This window comes from Mycteria americana, chromosome 4 (assembly GCF_035582795.1).
Source record: "Mycteria americana isolate JAX WOST 10 ecotype Jacksonville Zoo and Gardens chromosome 4, USCA_MyAme_1.0, whole genome shotgun sequence".
NCBI lineage: Eukaryota > Metazoa > Chordata > Aves > Ciconiiformes > Ciconiidae > Mycteria > Mycteria americana.
Genome location: NC_134368.1, coordinates 14210443 through 14229591, shown reverse-complemented (window position 1 = coordinate 14229591; position 19149 = coordinate 14210443). Strand labels below are relative to the sequence as shown.

The 19149-nt window shown below is 40.9% G+C and overlaps 2 protein-coding genes across 3 annotated transcripts in view; one reads left to right on the top strand and one right to left on the bottom strand.

The window, feature by feature from the left end:
- PPP2R2C (protein phosphatase 2 regulatory subunit Bgamma) overlaps positions 1-7922 on the bottom strand; it is a 203417-nt gene extending 195495 nt beyond the window's left edge. The window contains exons 1-2 of the mRNA XM_075499719.1: positions 7715-7922; positions 7426-7506 (exon numbers count right to left, since the gene is read on the bottom strand). Coding sequence (XP_075355834.1) covers positions 7426-7506; positions 7715-7730 — 97 coding nt within the window. The 5' untranslated portion in view covers positions 7731-7922. The remainder of the gene's footprint in view (positions 1-7425; positions 7507-7714) is intronic.
- A 3392-nt stretch (positions 7923-11314) lies between these two features.
- MAN2B2 (mannosidase alpha class 2B member 2) overlaps positions 11315-19149 on the top strand; it is a 33095-nt gene continuing 25260 nt past the window's right edge. The window contains exons 1-3 of one of the 2 annotated variants that reach the window (XM_075499718.1): positions 11315-11470; positions 15061-15207; positions 18926-19031. In XM_075499718.1, coding sequence (XP_075355833.1) covers positions 11342-11470; positions 15061-15207; positions 18926-19031 — 382 coding nt within the window. In that variant the 5' untranslated portion in view covers positions 11315-11341. Of the gene's footprint in view, positions 11471-14189; positions 14962-15060; positions 15208-18925; positions 19032-19149 lie in introns of those variants that run through there. The other variant, XM_075499717.1, reaches the window with a different exon arrangement.

The following is a 19149-nucleotide window of genomic DNA, read 5'->3' as shown; positions in this document are numbered from 1 at the left end:
CTGGGACAAACAGAAGAAACACCCCTTACACAGAAAAAAATAGTAAAATGGCCCAGAAGCCACCTCCGTCTCAGATGGAGTTGCACTGAGGAAGGCCAGCCACCACAAAGTTCTTCCTGCATGCTACAGAAAACATCTGTGAACATCCATGACATGCTAGTAAGAAACATCTATGTTTAAAAAGACTCAGCAGATTAAATAAAAGGGACTGCAATCATTATATCAACCAAACGTTTTAGCGCGTTATACAAAACGAAATGTTTAAAGACAAACACTGAACTGATACTGAAAACTGAAGGAAATCAAAGAACTAAGTCTCTAAGGATGTCCTTAGAAATCAGCAGACTATGAACTGAGTGACCAAAATGACATCATATGAAATCTCTGGATTCAGTCTTAGAAACAAAACAAAACAACAACAAAAAAATCCATGAGGGGTTTTAAAAGAGACTTCGTTAAGTTCAAAACTGCTAAAAATTTATGAGGTAGCTCCCTCTTCTGGATCACCAAACAACGACAATTCAACTTCAATGGCAAGATGCAGAATTTGGCTAGTAAATAATATCTTTCACTATTTTGATAGGACAAGGGGTAATGGATTTAAACTAAAAGAAGGTAGATTTAGATTAGCTATAAGGAAGAAATTCTTCCCTATGAGGGTGGTGAGGCACTGGAACAGGTTGCCCAGAGAAGCTGTGGATGCTCCATCCCCGGAAGTGTTCAAGGCCAGGTTGGATGGGGCTTTCAGCAACCTGGCCTAGTGGAAGGCGTCCCTGTCCATGGCAAGGGGGTTGGAACTAGATGATCTTTAAGGCCCCTTCCAACCCAAACCATTCTAGGATTCTATGATTTTGGGGTTTTGTCATATACCATTAGGGGATCACACAGAGACTTATAAAGATGCGAGCTACTGACCATTATTTTGAGTAAGGAGTTTATATCTGAGTAGCATCCTAGGAGAGAAAAGTAGTTGAAACCCCTGAATAGTTTGATATAATTTTGGAATTTTTTCATCAGACATGCAAAAGAAAAGATATTGACTTCTGCTTTAAATCTCTCTGCATTTTACTGAAAAATGCATTTTACTGCATTTTACAGAAAAGAACTTATAAATAAGAATATTAAAAACAGGTCACTTTCCCACCTGTATGGCCTGCAGTATGACTTCTGAATTCATATTTGCAGAAGTTAAGCTTCTGGGTTGTAATTCGTGAAACAGAAGAATCTTATCTTGGAATTTCCTTCAGCTTTGACAGGTTCATACAGAAAAAAACTGCACAGTAGGAGAAAAATGCGCTGCACATCAGCTATTCAGACATTCTCCAAGACAGCTTGGGCAATTTCTGCACACATTTGTAAACTGGAATTGGAAAGATCAGAAAATGGGTACTCTCTACCCCTATATAAAACTCAGCTCCATAAAGGAACCCTGGCTTTCTGGAATGGAAGAGGAGGCTTTGTGAAGACCTAGTGATTTTTCTGCATCTCAGCTGGAACCACAGGCAATTCTATACTCTTTAAATTGTCCATCACTATTCAAGCTGAATGATAATGTTTGACTTAAATGCAAAAATTAGTCTAAATGGCAAAGTTGTGGCCCCAATGAAATCACTGTTTACTTCAGCAGTGTTATTATTTATAGCAGTGTTATTATTTATATATTTATAAATAATATATACTATATTATTTATAATTATTTATAAATTAAATTATTGCATATTTAATGAGAAAGAGGGAGCATAAAAGATGTCCCTGTTAAATTCTGGACTAGATAACTTGAAAGCATGATTTTTGACTTGCTAATACCCGCATAATGAGGTGCACAACAGTGTGATTTCATCTTTCATGATATGTATACTGACTGCATTTTAAACGATTCAGCCAACTGAAACACCCAAGGAAATTCTGATCATTCAAGCATGGATAAAACCAAAATTGCCAGGAGTTATTTGGATGGAACTGAAAGGATCATATAAAATGGTAAGCCTTGTAGACCTGGAAATAGTGAGAGACAGAGGGAAAAGAGCTAAGATTTGCTGTGCAGGCACCTGCTGCAAATGGCAGACTTCCAATGACACAGAGGGGAGACCCCTTTGCTAGACCCTGCAACAGTCAATGGACTGAGACCCCCCCCCCAATCTGCTTAGCAGCGAGAAGAGTTACAGAGGACAATGGAAAAGTAAAACTGAACCTGAGGAAACCAACAGAAAGTAGAAAAACCTACTGAGTATGTAAGTAAAAATATTAAAAAGGGGCAGACTAGAAGGAAAGAAAAAGGATCAATGGGAGATTAGAGAGTAAAAAGGCAATTGGCTGAAGACCACATCCTGGAAACTGAGATGATGAAGGCTGCAACTTCTGGCATCAAAGAGACAGATAATTACCTAAACAAGTACAGCATGTTAGAGGGAGTGAGTGGAGTCCTTGAAAAGGGCAGGAAAATCTGAAAACCTGGTTTAAAAAAAGCTTAGTCTGTTTTTCAAGCTTCATCTAAACAGCAACACCATTTTTCAGGTTACTGAAAAGGAGCTAACGTCTTCAGTCAGATATTTACAAAACAATTAACGAAGTGTTAACAAAGTATTTGTTTTATGGTCAAATGACACTTAGTGACTCTTAGAAGGAACACTCTAGCACCCATATTAAGTTCCAATAGAAACTCTATGAAAGCAAGGATTTTATAAATCATTGCAATTAAATAATCTTAATGTACTTAATTAATTTAATCCATAAAAATCAAACCAACTCTTAATCAAAACACAAAATTAGGAAACAACAAATGAGAAATGTAAATAAGCCAGTCACCTTTTCCTTTTCATAAGAAGTACATATACTTTCCAGTATTTTACTGTCATTCAAGAAGTTTTTTTATAGTAATCTACAGAAATATTTGAATGAAAGATTCTTACAAAACCCATGCCATGTATAAACAAAGACTCCATAAACAATAGATAAAAATATCACAAAATGGACTATTATTGTAGATAAGTATCACTAGAAGTAAAGCTATCACATGGATAATATAATTTCAGTATACATTAATCCTTCCTCTTCGTCTATCATGCTGAACTTTTCATATTGAAACTAAATGTCAGATTGTGCAGCAACAAATAGAAGTATAATCAAATATCCACATTTTCTTGTAGACAGTCATTTACTGGGTCTGGTCTTACACAGCCACATATAATGTCATAATGGGAGCAAAGCGTGATGATAACACTTTTCAGACAGGAGCCCTTTCCCTGTGCTGCAGCAGCGCCCAGACATCAGTGAGAGTTAACCAACCAAACACCAACATAAGTGACTGTAAAATAAAGAGGGATGAAATACAGGGAGTTGCTGAATGTATAAACAGGGATGTATGAAGTAGGACTGGAATAATAGTATCATCCACATACATGGCATCAGAGGGTATATTAGGGTGCATGCGAGCCCTGGGACGCACCTTGCAGTGCTGTATGCAAGCTAGTAGTGTCCTAAATGTATGCTGGGGTGAGACAAGGGGTATACCAGTCCCTTCCAAGCACCCTGGCTTCCTTTGAAGAAACCCAGAATTGTGGGGTGCAGAAAAGGCACAGTTCACTTCACTAAATCTCCAAATTGGACAACTGGGAGCCCAGAACTGTAAAGCACACCCCTCCAAATAAGGCCTCTTGGAAATACAACATCCATTTGTGGTGATCATACTTCACAAGAAATGCTGGCACACTGTGAAGTGTTAAGAAAAGAGCTGCTACCATGTCTTTTTATAAGATACCAAGGAAAAATCAATTGTTTGGTTCAGCCAAAAAACAACTGAGATGTGAAAGCATCTACGGATGGAGACTTCCTATTTAATTAGGCCGTACTAATGATGGCATGACTCACAAGGACCTTACTTCAGTTGTAAGCTTGTGCAATCACATTGCTTTCCATGGAATTCCTGTAATAATGGAAAAGATAGTCTTGAATCAAATCCAGACTTGTCTTCGATTGAAAACTACAGAAAGCTATTGGAGGTAAACCTGACAGTGATTAAATTCATATTCATCAGTTCGCAAGTCTTCTAGTTCCTTCAAATGGTACATTATTCAAACGTACCTCTACAACAAAATAGTATATTATCCATCTTCTCAATAAATCTCTCTTCAAAGTACTCAGAAATAAAAGAGAATGTTAGAGCAGCATAAGGTAACACGAAAGTTCACATCACAATTCACAAGGTGCTAATGTTAACAGGGCTTTCAGACACACCAGAGCATAAAGTTACAAAACGGATGAAAAGACAATTTACACTGTGAACCAATTTCAAGTCTCTGACAAGCTAACTTTAAGAGTGAAAACTAAAAATATGATTTTTGACTCAATCTTTTCATTAACCATATAATCATTACTGAATGTAATGCTATCTAGAATAACATAATGCCACCTTAGAATTCACAACATAAAATATTTCAAACATGCTTTAACTTATACAAAGTTTGCAAGAAGTTAATGTGATTTGGAACTTGAAGCAAAGGTTCTGGAATAAGCAGTCCTGCTAACAGTCCACCAGATGGTCTGGACAAACCAGTACAAGATTTGACTTTTCAGAAGTCCCAAGTACTAGCTGCTTAATACCTGACATTCAGCTTCTATAAAAATCACATCCTTAACTTCGATATTTCATTTTGCTAGCCTGTAAATGGATACTCTAATACTGTTCTTCATACAGCTTTTGTGAGGCTGCACTTAATGTGAGCAAAGTGCTTTGAGATCTTTAGCATGAATAAAATATATTTGGCACTTAGACATTAATTATAGAAGTAGCAATATTTAAAATAGGGTTTTGTTTCAAGGCAGGAAGACTAAATCAAACATGATTATCTTGGCTTTGATTGTGATGTTTTACTTACTATGCTCTATTTTTCATTGCATTTGAAATATGCAATTTTGCTTTTCTGTTATGTAAATGAATGTTTTTCATCTAACACATCTATTTTTGGAAAAAGAATAATTTTCTTTCCTAGTCTAAGACAGAAATGTTGCAGAACACAATTCTGAAGTCTAACTGACAGAGTACTGCAAGGCCGTTGCATGCATTCAATAGCAAAAGCAGCAAGAGGTTCCCAGAGGACTCATTGAACTCAGAATATTAATATGTAAATGTTTATCTATACAGATATATATCTAGATAGATATACATAGATAGATATCTATACATATATATATAAATAAACACACAATAATATTTAATATAGATTAATTAGTCCTTCTGTCCATTGGTTAGGTGGTCCTAACCAATGCAGCTGCAATCACAACAGTTGTAGCCTTTCTGGAAAGTAAAAAAAACTGGGATAAAGATAGAAAAAAAAAATCTGCTTTGGAAGTCACAGGAACAATCCATTTTAACCTAAGGATTCTGTTTGGCTCTGTGTAATTTAAGTTATTTTAGAGGCAAACTTCAGCAAAGGAAAGGGTTTGGACTTGATCCAAAACACTGGCATGCAAAAGAGGTCAAGCCACCTGCCATAGTGGTCCTTTCTTTTAAACGTTGTTTTTCACTTCTGCAAAGTGTGCTGATTATATTGCCGTATGTGTTCCTAGATATCAGTGGCATTTAATAGACAACATGTATTCTGGAAAATGCACGTCACAGTTATATATAATCCTATTAACATAAACAGGGTTTACTACCTGCAAATGACTTTGACTCTATAGCTTATGTGACCAAATTACACTGCTTCAGCCTGTTTCCTGTTCTCTGAATTTCACATATTCCCATGCTGAGTAAAGAAGAGAAAACACGTAAGGTTTCCATGTAAGTCATGAAGTAAAATTGGGCATCCATAAATTGCCAGTGTAAAAGAGAACTGAAGTCAGGGTTAGCAAACGAATTTAAAAAAATTATGTCATGTGATAAAAGATGACCCAAAAAATCAAAGGAATAAAACACCTGTTGAGAAGAAAACATTATAGTCTCAAAACAGTGCTGAAACACTGGTATTTACCCAGACAAATAAGGTTAAGAAGCATATTCTACTCATTCAAATCTTTAAATGAAAGTAAATGCCAACCTAAAGCTTGTTTTCAACATTCTATGATGCCTAAGAAATGCTGTCACTCACTCATTACACTCCCTCACACGGATGTAATTTCCACCCCCACCTATCGTCATCACATCTGGTTTGGTATGCAGTTTCACAAAAAAAAAAAAAAAAATTAATCTAGGCACAAAATCACAACATATTTTATTTTGAGAAATGCTTTAGTGTGCAAGTGTGTCTAATTACACACTATTAAATATACCTTGAAATATAAACCACCATGGAATAATTGGGGGGAAAAATTAAACTTACTCCAAAGCCTTGCTCAAGCTGTAGCTTATTATTAGTACACTGGGGTTTAAAATCACTTCTCAAACAGCAAAACACAAGACATAACACAAAACTTCACATCCCACAGAATCACAGATAATAAAGCTAAAAGAGACCCCAAACAGGTAGACTATCTACCTGCCCCAAGGCAAGATCTGTAGCTTTATTGCTTCAACCCATGTTTGTGAAACAAACCTTAAATACCTCAAGTGAGTGAGATTTCATTGTCTACCTACCCCATATATTCTAACGCTTCAATGCTGAAAAGCTTTCCCTAATGTCTAACCTGAAGCCAATCTATTACAGTGCGTCACTTTCCTCAGCATTAGAAAGTTTTTCAGTCCAGCTGAATTTGTGATGCATTTTAAGCCCTTACAAACAGTAAATGCACTCCCCTCAGACATGCATAACACCAACAGACCAAAATGTGGAGATGAAGTCCTAGCTCCACTTAACTCACTGAAAACAGGCACTGAAATATGCTCACGGACACTGCACAGTATGCATCTGGCATACTGGAAAATATAGGTAGACATCTAAGTTTAAATACTCTGCATGTTCAAAATCATACGTGGTTCAGAGACAGAGGGGAGACTTTCTTGCCCTGGCACCCAAAGGCTGTTCCTTTTCTGATCACAGAATATTAAAAAATTAAACTTTCCAGATTACCTCTCTCTTCAACGTTAAGGAGGGAGAAAAAAAAAAAAAGGCCAGAAAACTTCCCAGCAGGTACTACACAGCCTCCCTCACACCAGTAGCCACCGATGCCAAGGCCAAGAGGACTGATGCCACCTAGGCCGCTAGCTGCAAAACCCGAGTTCTGCCAAAAAAACAAAACAAAACCAAACCAGGCAAGACACTTACACGAGGCCCGGCGCACAAACCATCGGCAGCCACCCCCTGCCAGCCCACCTCCCCTCCTGCGCTGGGCCCATGCGCCATCTTCGCCACCCCACAGGTCCCACGCCCCGGGGCGGCTCCCATGTTCTGCCCCAGCCGCCCTCCCACCAGCGAGCCGTGTTTCTCCACGTGCCGCCAGCCAGGGCAGTGGCCAAGGGGACGCGCCCCGCCTCAGCACCCCTGTACTCACCTTCAGAGACCTCAAACTCGGCTGCTCCATTGAGCTGGTAGAGGCACCAGTCAACCGCGCTCTCGCCTGGGGGGCCACCAACTAGGCAGGGAGGAAAGGCACAGTCAGTCGGGGGCACCCAGGGCCGGCGCGGGGAAGAGGGCTGAGGAAGGGAGAAGGGAAAGAGGGCGGTGGAAGGGAGAGGCAGAGCCGGAGGAGTGGGGAGGAGAGATGGAGGGGGCAGAGGAGGGAACGGAGGGATAAGAGGAGAGCAGGGAGGGCCGAGAGAAGGGGGAGCATTTCCAGATACCCTGCTTGTGGGACATGTGTATTGCCCTCCAAAAGGCGCCCAGTGCTCTGAACTGTTACTTGCTTTGCTCCCAGCGCCGGTAGCTCGGGGCGCCTCCTCCTCCTCCTTCTCCCAGCGGAGCGGGCGGCGCAGGCAGCCGGCGCTGCCTCGGGGCGCTCAGGGAGCCGGGGGAGGGAGGACGGGAAGGAGGGAAGGCTCCGCCCGGAGCTCCCGGCGGAGGCGGCGCAGCCTCGCCAGGACCCGCCGTGCCCGGCACCGCCGGCCCTGCCGTGGCCCCAACAGGTGTGAGCGGGCGCGGGGTGGCCCCAGCACCGCGGCGGGGGTCCGGGGACTGCCAGCGGGGCCGCCCCCAGCGGGACGCCGCGGGCTGCCGGCGGGGCTGGGCGGCCGCTCTGCCTGAGGCGAGCCCCAGCCACGGCGGCGGCGGGATGCGACGCCACAGCCTGGCCTTCCTCCCGGCCTCCCTCCGCGGCCCAGAGTAGAGGCTCCTCCCTGCTGTTGGTTCAACTTCAGTCATCAACTCCCCATCAGGTGCCGCCGGCTGCGCCGTGTCCCTCCAAGTGCCTCAGGCACACTGCCTGCGGTGCGGCCAGCCGGGCGTCCACGGGTGGGTATCCCCAGCTGTACCAGGAGCTTGGACACACAACCCCTGGAGAACCCCACACACCGGGGCCTCGCCAGTGTCACCCATGCTAGCATCCGTATGGTCTCTCCCAGCTCAACACACCAGGTGCCAGCAGCTGTGTTTTCCTCACGACATTCACCTCAGTTCTCTTCCCATCCCTAGGCTGTGTAGGCTACCTTATGGATAAAGGCTGCAAATACCACGTAAATTGTCAGGTTTTCTATACGCTGAAATCACTGCAAGGCTAGAGAGTAGTTTTCATCTGGTGCGTGGACCCCTGTGGATGCACAAACTGTCTTTACACCATCCATGAGAGGTAAGTAAAAAAGCAAACGTTATCAAGTAGGCTTAAGTGCTCTGTGTAGTGACCTTTGCCTCCGCTGGAAAATGTTTAGGGGAATGGCAAATTTTAAAACACTGAAACAGTCAGCTAGAGTGAACTTATGTTAACAAATGCCTTTATGCTTGGATTCTAGACATCCACCCCAAAAACACCACAGGAGGGAAATGCAAAGGTACGTTAATTGTTCTGTTCACCAGGTAGATTTCTTGGTATTTAATTTAACAGGATTGTGATTGCTTAGCTTATAGCTGGCAGCATCCTGCCTACATCTTCTGTCTTTTTGAGGTGACAGTGTCAGAGGCCCACGTATAGCACAGCTCATGTCAAAGAAAGCAAACACACTTTGTATGGGCAGATGAGAAAAGCTTAAGAAATAATACAGGAAGACTATAATCAGGCCATACTATGAGATTAGGAGCCAACAAGAGGATAAAATACCAATGTAGGCAGCTGTCATGGCACAATTACACTGGCTCCTCCATCTAGCTTTTTGCTATTTGCGAAGCAGTATGTAAATAGTGGGAAAGCATTATTTTCAGCATAAGCTCTACTTGATATACCTACATTCATCCCTTTTTGCAACAAGTGGAGACCTTCCTAATGCCTTTAGGTGCGTAAACTGTGGGCAGTTTGATTCAATTTTTCCTAATAAAAGTATTCTGTTAAAATATTTATATTCTTCTCCACTGCATCCAAGACAGTGTCACACTGTGGCCTTTGTGAAAGAATAAGGAGGACAATTACACTTTCTGAAGGAAATAGGTTTAAAATGGGAGTAACGTTCTGCAAACATTCTCAGCTACTTTTAGAAACAAAGCAAAACGCCAACGCTTAAGCTTTCCTGGGAACTTCACCTAAATTACAAAGACCATAATGCCTTCTGGGGTAAAAGAACACCAGTTCATTTAGACAGTGTGTGTATATATATCCCTAAACCATATGTTTGCTGGATGTGCACTAGCTTTCTTGGAACTGAAAAGGTTTAAGCTGATGATTTGGGGAAAAAGAGAGTATCATAGAGCTGTATTAAAGTAAAGCTTCATCCAGCTGCTTACAGTGATACTAACTACCCCAACAAATTACCTACAGACCTTGATTGCTCTTCATAACAAGGTATTATCATAAATAAAATTAACCTTAGCATTCCAGTGTTAGCCTCTTCTTTTTGGAGAAAACTCTAGTCTACCATGTTAATTAGCAAACAAGGGCCGTGTTCTGGGAGAATCCATTCATGTTAGATTTAATTTTTATAAAATGTAGCAATTTTATGCTGTTCAACTCAGTATATTACTGACTTACATCACATTTTTCATTCTGGACTTCAAACATTTACAAATTTTTTATGTTAAAAAATTCACCCAGTTTGGCATGTAATACAGCACACATTTTTTTTTTTCCTTCTAATATGAGGGGATAGATGCAAATCAAATTTACAGTGTGTGATCTGTTTCTACAGGTATCTTGAATATTGAGATGGGTTAATTTGCACCCAAGTGCCAGGTAGTCCAGTATGAATTAATCTATTACTTTTATCAGCGTAAGTCTGTAGATGGACACTCTTAAGCTATTTGTGATTGTTTCTTTCTGAGAGATGACTGGTTTAACTAGATTTGGAAACTAGCAATGCTAAATCAACAGACAAACTTGAAGGTGGGAGCAGGTGCCACCTTCATCCGGTGTCCTTTACTTTTGCACTGTTGTAAATGAGCTAGAGTTTGGTATGATTTTTTTTGTCATTTCAGGATTGTAATGTTGTTAAAAGCATGTAATTTACTCAAACTAGAACTGAAGCAATGCAGTCAAATTATACTACTGTGTATTTTAAAGAGTCAAAGTTTTTAAAAATAGTTTAAATTATTTGGGCTTTTAATATCCCAATGATAGATTGGGCAGAAGCTGGTGCAACTGCAGACAAAACTTTTGAGGATATTGTTTGGGCTATATTACCCTGTAACATTTTTTAATTATGGGTTGGATTTTTTTCCTTTTCAGCAGGACTTTATGCAGACACAAGAATCTACCTTTTCAGTTCTCAGCACAGGGTCCATCTCTTGCTAGCAGTGATAAGACGAGTCATAAAACCAATTTAAATGGGATCAGAAGGTCAACCACATAAAATAAAATTTAATCTTGCTACAACTTCAAACCTTCAAAGATGCAGACAATAATCCATAATGAACTATTATACCCTGAAATAAAGAGCTTGCGTTCAATTCAAAAGAAATTTCCTCAAAAAAACCGATAAGGATTTAGAGTCGTCCGAGATGCAGAAGTCAACATCTCTCTGAGCAATCTAGTTTTATAAGAAAACCAGCCCCAGAGCTACCAGCAAGAGCCTCCAGCACCTCCCGGGGGCTGTGGTTTTAACTGGCGCTCGCACCCTGCCGCAGGGACCTCAAATACCTGCCGAGCAGCTCGGGGCCAAGACAAAGTCACCCCTCGAGCCTCGGAATCCTCTCGGCTACAGGAAAACCGCTGCAGCTTTTTCGGTTTTTCCCCTAACAAGGCAGCTCCTCTCGACGAGCGGCCCTGACGCCTCCGGGCGGTGAAGATGGTGCCGGCGCGCCAGCCGCTGCTTCTCCGCCCCGGGGCCGCCGTGCCGGGAGGCGGTGCCGGGCCGGCGGGACGCGGAAGTGCGGCGGGAGCCCGCGGAGCCGCCATGCGCCCCCCGCTCCTCTTCCTCCTCCTGCTCTTCAGCCTCCTCCCGCGGGCCGGCGGCCGGGGGCAGCTGCGGGCCTTCGTGATCGCCCACAGCCACATGGACGTCGGCTGGGTTTACACGGTGCAGGTGGGGTCCCCTGCGGAGCGAGGCTGGCCGGGGCGGATAACGGCGCGGCCGCCTTCCCCCTGCGGCGGCCCGGCGGCTGCTGGGGTAGGGGTGGGCTCGTCGGCTGGTGGGGCTGAGCCTCTCCGCTGCCCGACCTCAGCTCAGCTCCCTGTGCGCCTTCAAGCTTGCAGAACTGCCCGGAGTCGTGTAACGCTGGCTGCGGGGGGTCTGCCCGCTCCTGTCCGAACACCTGCCCGCCTGCAGAGAAACGCATAAATCCAGTTAAGGTGCATCTCCTGCCCTAAGGCTGTCCTGGAGTGTGCTCCATCACCTGGTATTGCGGGATCCCGACGCTTGTTTGGAGGCGGCATGGTTGGTTAGCTTATGGTGCCCATGAATGGTGGGGTTGCGTGTGCCTGTGTTCTGCAGGACGCTCCTGACAGATTTTTCTTTTTTTTTTTTTAAAGGAAAATCTTCAATCTGTGTGATGGTGTGCTTTGATTATGTGGCAGATTTTCTTGGTCTTTTTGTTTATCTTGTTACTAAGCCAAAACCCCAGGAAAACTTTCTGTCTTTTCTTAGAGAGAAGAGCAGGATCCCAGGTCCTCGATGGCTGGGGTGGGGTTGGATCCTAGTGCTATGGAAGTGTAGTAGCAAAGTAATTTTTCCTAAATAAATGAGGTGGGGCAAAATAAATCAGGTGGGGCGTTAATACCTTTTATATTTGTTAGTCAAAATCCTGAATTATTCTTCATTAGTATGAATTCCTTTCACTTATGTGAAAGATGCTGTGGATACTTCACTTGCTAGAGTGATATGGCACCAGACGTTTAAGGGTAACTGTAATAAAAAAGAGCTAATGGCTCACCAAGGAATCTCTGCTGTGCATGTATTTTGTCTTCCCTTTTTAGAAAAGATTAGTGGATTTCTCCTTTAATGCTTCAAGCTCCTACTCAGAAATTGCATAAGAGAACACAAAACTAATTTTTATTTTGGGTCCAGTTAGTGGTCGAAGGTCTCCTCCGAGAGAAATGAAACACATAATTATCTTCTTTTTTTTTTTTTTTGAGAAGATGCAATTGCTTGAAGCCTCAGTTTCTCTGCTATTAAATCACAAGCATCAGCAATTCCTGCAGTCAAAAACCACAGAGGCTACCTGTGGATCCTTTCAAATGTTTCTGTAGTCAAGTGAAACCTAAAGGTAACTCTCTGTGGGATACTAATGTGATCCCAACCTATTTTACATTCTTGGTTTGCTTAGTTATTAGGTTTCACTCATGACTGATAACATTCTATTTTTTAGTGTTTCATTTCTCCATTTATAATGTGAAAAATAAGCATTTTACTTATGATATCAGAACAGCGATCTTCATTGTGTGCTGGAAATTATAGTGTTGGTGGAGAATTCCCGCACTGGATGTATAATAAAACTTTTTTTCCTCTCAAAGCAAGCTATCTGTTGCAATCTGATAATAGCAGTGGTACCATAATTTACGTGAGATTTGGCATCTCACTGATGTGTCTTACCATAGGTGTGAAAGACACCTCATCTTTGTCTGGGATGCAATACAAAATAATTTTTACATCATGGTAGAAGCTTAAAATCTATACTTAAATAAGTAAAATCTTACCTGATTATTTATATTGGGTCACTGCTTACTGTTTCAGAGTATCTCATTAGCTGAGAGAGAATATGAATTGGAAAGAAAATTCTTACTGTTGCTTGCAAGTATCCTGGTTTGTGAGAACAATTATTTTCAATTCCCACCCAGACAACTGGGGTTTATAAACTTTGTAGGATTGGGTAATATCTTACTGCTTAGTTCCAGTGTAGTTTGAGTCAGAATAAAGACTGGCTTGCCTTAGTCTCCAAAATACCTCAAGAAAATATTTTCAATAAGTTACCACACAGAATATTTTGGTATTGTATTAAATTTGAAAAGTCCTTGTTCAGCTCTGAAAATCTAGTGTACTCCACTTAACTATTAAGAACTAAAATCGAGCCTGATGTTGTAATCATTGTACATATACTTGCATTTTAGGATGTATTGTTTGTAGCCAATTGCCAGTGAAAAATGAAAATTCCTTAGCAATCATTTGAGCGTGTCACTGTTGAGTATTAGTAAAACTTAAAAGCTATTCCCTTAGTTAAAATTTCACATTGTATTAAGCATCTAATCATGATCTTGATTTTAAAAACCTCTTAAGAACCGATTGAGAAATCATTGGACAAGTAATTATTTAGATAAGCACTACAGTATTTTAAGCCATTCCTCCTACACTCAAATGTTTTCCCTTTTCTAATGACACTTTACCATTTTTACAAAGATAGCTGGATTTCAGTTGTGGAAAGCAAGGGGTTAGGAAAAAGTTCATTTCTGATTTGGATCACATCATCCCCTTCTTATTTCAAAATGTGATTTTCATATAGGAAACTTGCCTAAATTAAAACTGTGGATTCATATTTTACATATCATTCCCATTAGTTTTTAGGTGGGTGAGAGATCTATGTCAATCCCTTTCAGATGTGTATGTATTGTGGTGTGCATTCTTAAGCAAGTACCAGTAGTTTAAGTAGAAAAGTGTTATGGTTAGTGTTAAAATAGCTGTGCTGTAGCATGCAGATAACTTTGTCGCAGGAAAATACAGACATTGCAGGAAATTCTAGGATCTCTGCTGTTGTCTTTAGACATTCTATATCAGTTTGAAATTAAGTAAAGGGTGGTAGACTGGATGTAGTCAGGAGAAGTTGTTCTGGTAAGGATAAGTGTACATAAAATACCTTGATGCATGCAACTTTAAAATTAACATGATGTTGTTCATTTGGTACCATATCATAGTATGTAACAGTGTGATAGGTTATTTGATGGATACAGCTGTCAGGTTTGCATTCCAATGAAATCCATAGGCCTCATTCTGGGGTACAAGTGGCTTTAGGAATGGCATAGCCAGGATAGGTGCACAAATTCTTACACTGGATGTTTCTACATCAACAGTCAAACTCATTCTAAGAGTCCTTTGCCATTTTGGTTTTACTCTTATCCTAAAACATCAAGCAAAATGAAGTTATTTTTCATGACTGAAACTTCTAGGGCCATAATAGTATAATTTACAATATATGTATTGCTGTATTATCCTGGCAGTGCACACCCACAGCACAGAGTGATACTCGTGCTGAAGAAACAATTCTGATAATTCAGGCTATCAAAAGAAGAGCAGAAATGGAAGAATAAAGTGTGCATGTGGGTTTTTTAACTATGGTGGTGCAAAGTCTTATCATTCATGGCATTGTTGATTTGAAGTAAGCAATGAGGGATAGGGTAAGCTGTTCCCAGTGCATCAAAAAGAAAGCTTGTATTGATGTCTGCTCATCTTGGGGGAAGCTACACGATGATCTAGTCAGGTCCCCAGTCAGAGGATGTATTTTGGAGCAGAAGGGCCCACAGGCTGTACGTAACCAGAGAGAACTTCGTCTTTCTGAGCATACAAAGGAAGCGTGCCACAAATGTGAGGTATTTGATCTCTCTCTTCTCAAGCCCAATGAGTGTTCAAAACAGCCCATTTAATATGGGCGAAACATAGAGTTTATTTTCTATTTCTTTTTTTTTCAGGAAAGTATGCACGCTTATGCAGCAAATGTCTACACATCTGTTGTAGAAGAGCTAATGAAAGGAAAGCAGCGCAAATTTATTGCTGTGGAGCAGGAATTCTTTCGACTCTGGTGGGATGCAGTAGCCACAGATACATACAAGCAGCAGGTAAGTTCTACCAGAGCCAAACTTCCTGCTAACAAAGAATCCACGCTCTTTTCAGGGGGCAAGGAGGGGGAAAGTACTTTACCATTTGCTTTTTACCCAGGTCTTGTGTAAGCTGTCTGTGAATCTGGTACTTCTTATGAAGGGACATTAACTCTAAAGGCAGTTGCAAGAGGTTAAAACCCCAACCATAGATCAGAGCAGTAGGAGGTAGTAACCTTTGCACTGAAGACTCTTTACACTTTCCAATTCTTGTTTCATCGGTGACTTTCTTATTTGGGGGCACGCTAGTGTAAGATGTGGGTGATTCTGAAAGAGGCTGTACCAATATCTGTTAAACATCTGAAGCTTATGAACTGCTGCCTAACAATGCTCACAAGAAGGAACTTTTTTTCTTTTCAGTTAAGTACTGCTCAAAAACCTGCCATTTGTAAACAAGGAAAATGCAGCAAAGACGTGACTGTAGATTCAACAGCAATAACTGTTTCTTGGGTTTGTTTATTTATAAGCTGTCATCCCTTTCAGTCTTTAGAGCTTTAATTTGAGGATTTTTTTTTTCCTAGTAAAGACATTGTAAAGTTTTATTTGTCATTTCTTCTTTCCTCTGGCACGAAACAAACATGCTGAAATCAAAGACTGGGCTGGTAGCCTAGCAGCTGGTGATGTTTTGCATTGCAGTGCAAGATGTTTAAGTTTTGAACCCTAAAACCAGAGGGTGTACAGGTGCAGCTTCTCATAGGTACTCACTCAGGACTTCATGGTCTGTTTTGTTACCAGGGTCCAGCAGCATATTACTTACAGTACTTTACATTTCAGTTTGTTTAAAGCGTTATGTAAAAAAGACACCTCTTGTTTGTTTTTTTTTTAAGCTAGTCCTTCTGTAAATTCTGAATTTTCTGTAATGTTTAGTATTTAAATAATAGCTTACGACCTCTGTGCAGCTGACCTTTGTATGAGAGGTTTTGCTGTGTATAGGCAGTTCACTGTTTTTGTGTGGGCACTGTGCCCATACTTGCCTGTTGCAGGACAATTTTCTTGTCTGTTTTTAATTAGAAAACTGTACTGTAAGTCTGGGGTGGGGGAATTAAAGAAAATAGCATAGGAACTACTTTGTTCAGGGACAGAAGAGTACTCTAACTTTCTAAGGTAAGTTGATCTTATTTCAAGTATGTTATGGTGCTGTAACCCAAATATAAAGTAAAGCCCCGTGTTTCTAATATCTGTTCTTGCTATTATGCGGAATCCAGAAGAGTAAATGTGTATCACATTTGACCTCAGTAGTGCAAAACTAGCATATATGATTCAGCCTTTAATTTCCTAGCCTAATTACTGATAATTGCTGCTTTTATGCCTTTTTAGTCAGTTCTCTAGTTACTTTATAGTTGCTTCTCTGAAAATTAAAATTATTAAAAACAACTTTCTCCTAATCCTGTGTGTCAAACGTTTAATCTCTAATATTTAAGAGCTATGATGCTTGCTGATGAAGTGACATGTTTTTAACATTAGCAAGTTGCAAATATTGGGCCTTGAAATTAGGTCACTCTGGCTACTGTCCTGCTTTTTCCACTTGAACTCTAGCATTGCATTAATGATTTTCTGTAGTACAGGATCTCTGGTTTTAATTTTGCCATTTTTTTCTTAATTTAGTTTTGTACTTGGAATACAGGATTTAATTCTAGTTTCTTTTGGAATGTCGGCTTTGGATTAGAGTGGTAGCATTAAAAACTAGTAAAAAGTACAGCCTGGATACTGAAGCTGATTTTACAATTCAGATCAGAATATGCAGAAGTGAAATGTATTGCAGCAGTATTCAGCCAGATATGAACCTCTTAGTTCTCAGTGCATGTTATTTCCACAGTATTTTCTTACGTGAACCATTCCTGTCACCTTACCCTGGCTTGGTGTCTGGGTGTTTTTAAGAAGGGGAAAAAAGATGTGTAACCACTTCTATCTGGTTTGTAGGGGTGAGTTGATGTAAGGATAGTAGTAGTTGTCCCAAGGACAACAAATACGTTCTAGTACTGTAGCAGCCTGCTGCTTGTAGTACTTCTTTCCTTTTGCCAGTTCTGGCCAGCAAAAGTGCTTGGCATTAGAGATATTGTTTTCTTTTTTTTTTCTAGGATTGGGTATTATTTAAATTACGTGAATTATTTTTCTTGTGTTTTCAGCCTCTCAGTGGTTCCACAAAACTTACATTAAAAAAAAGTTTCCATGGCCCAGAGTTTGGATCAGAGGTATCTTTTTCGGACATCCATCCAAATAGGGAATAATAGCCACAGATGCTTTTCATGTAGGTCAAGACCAGTTCTGTGCTGACACCAGATATGTTATCTGGTCTCCCAGCATGCTAATCAGTCACCACAGTCGGCTGGAACTAATTTATGAATGCTGAGCCCTGAAGCGTTTTCACAACATTGTGAAAGAGAGGAATGATTATAATCAAAATTGACAATCTGGCATCGTATCTGAGCAGACATAGGGGCATTCACTGAAGGTTCCTGGGGAAATAAACATAATAGCTCTGGAATTGGCATCCATCTTAAAAAAAAAAAAAAAAAAAGGGGGGGGTAGAGATTAAAATACATATTTATACAAACTTTCCTTGTTGAAGCTTGAGGTAACTTTGAAGTTCTAGGTAGTGAAGTATCCATAATAAAAACAGAAGAGTCCCTAACACTTCTAGAAAGGGACACAGACTGTTACTCCCTCCCTCCAAACACCCCCCCAACTTCAGCCAGCACATTTGCTGAAAGTTGTACTTGTTGGCCTACTTGTTTCTAGTGGCTGAAATTAAAAAAAAAAAAAAAAAAAAAAAAACACCACAAAAAAAAAAAACAAACAAAAACCCACAAACAAACAAAAAACCCCCAGAAAAAACATGAACGGTTGAACAGGTTTTTATATATTGACAGTTTTTAAACTAGGAAAAAGAGACCAGAAATGAAGGTTAGCATTGGGTTTATCAGGCAGGCAAACCTGCTACATGTGGAATAACTATTTTTTAATAAAGCATTCTGTCTCTCACAAGTTGAGCAACCTGTCCATCCTCTGAAGGCAAGGTAGATGCATACAGAGTAGAAGGGATGTGTTTATGGCCCTGGTGTGATGGCACACTCAGTCTCCCTCCTGGATCCCACCGATCTCAGTCTCCAAAATGTTGCAGAGAGAGTAGACTAAAGGAAACCCCGGGACCCTGGCCATTGGTGCTTGTGTGGGGTTGCATGTTGTGCTCTCATCCAGCCACCCAGTGCCTTTCCCAAGTCAAGACAGATGTGGCAGGAGGAAGAATTTGGGAAAAGCACTAGTATCTTCTGTTTTAATCCTCCAGCTCTAGTTGCCTTGAGGCAGTATCCTAGGCTGCTGCCAGTGCAGCGTATGGGGACAAGTCTGGTGTTTAGATAGTCTAAAGGGGCGGTAACAGCCATACTGAGAAACACCAGAAGGTCAGGGTCTACCTGGCAGCGCATCCTTCGTGCTTGCTACCTGGTTTCAGTGTAAGCTGGGTAAATCAATGCGCTGTGCAGCACATTAGCATGCTTTTTGCCCCTTCATCTTTTGGTAGCACTCAGTACAGACAGCCTTTTATCCCACTTTTGTCCTGGATGCCTTCTTGACAAGTGTTGTGTCTAGGTAGTGTGCTGTGATCCAAAATGAATTTGCAGCCTTTTTGGGTAAGACTGAAATGATGTTTATGTTCTGTGTCTTAATTTCAATATCGTAGGTCCGTCAGTTGCTTCAGGAGGGACGATTGGAATTTGTCATTGGAGGGCAGGTGATGCATGATGAAGCTGTGACACTAATTGACGATCAAATTTTACAGTTGACGGGTACGCATATTGCCATTTAACTTTTATTTTTCATTGTTATGACCTTGGGGGTTTTGTTTGTTTTTCATTTTTCCACCCAAAGATTGATACGATTTTCTTACTCATTAAGAACTGATTA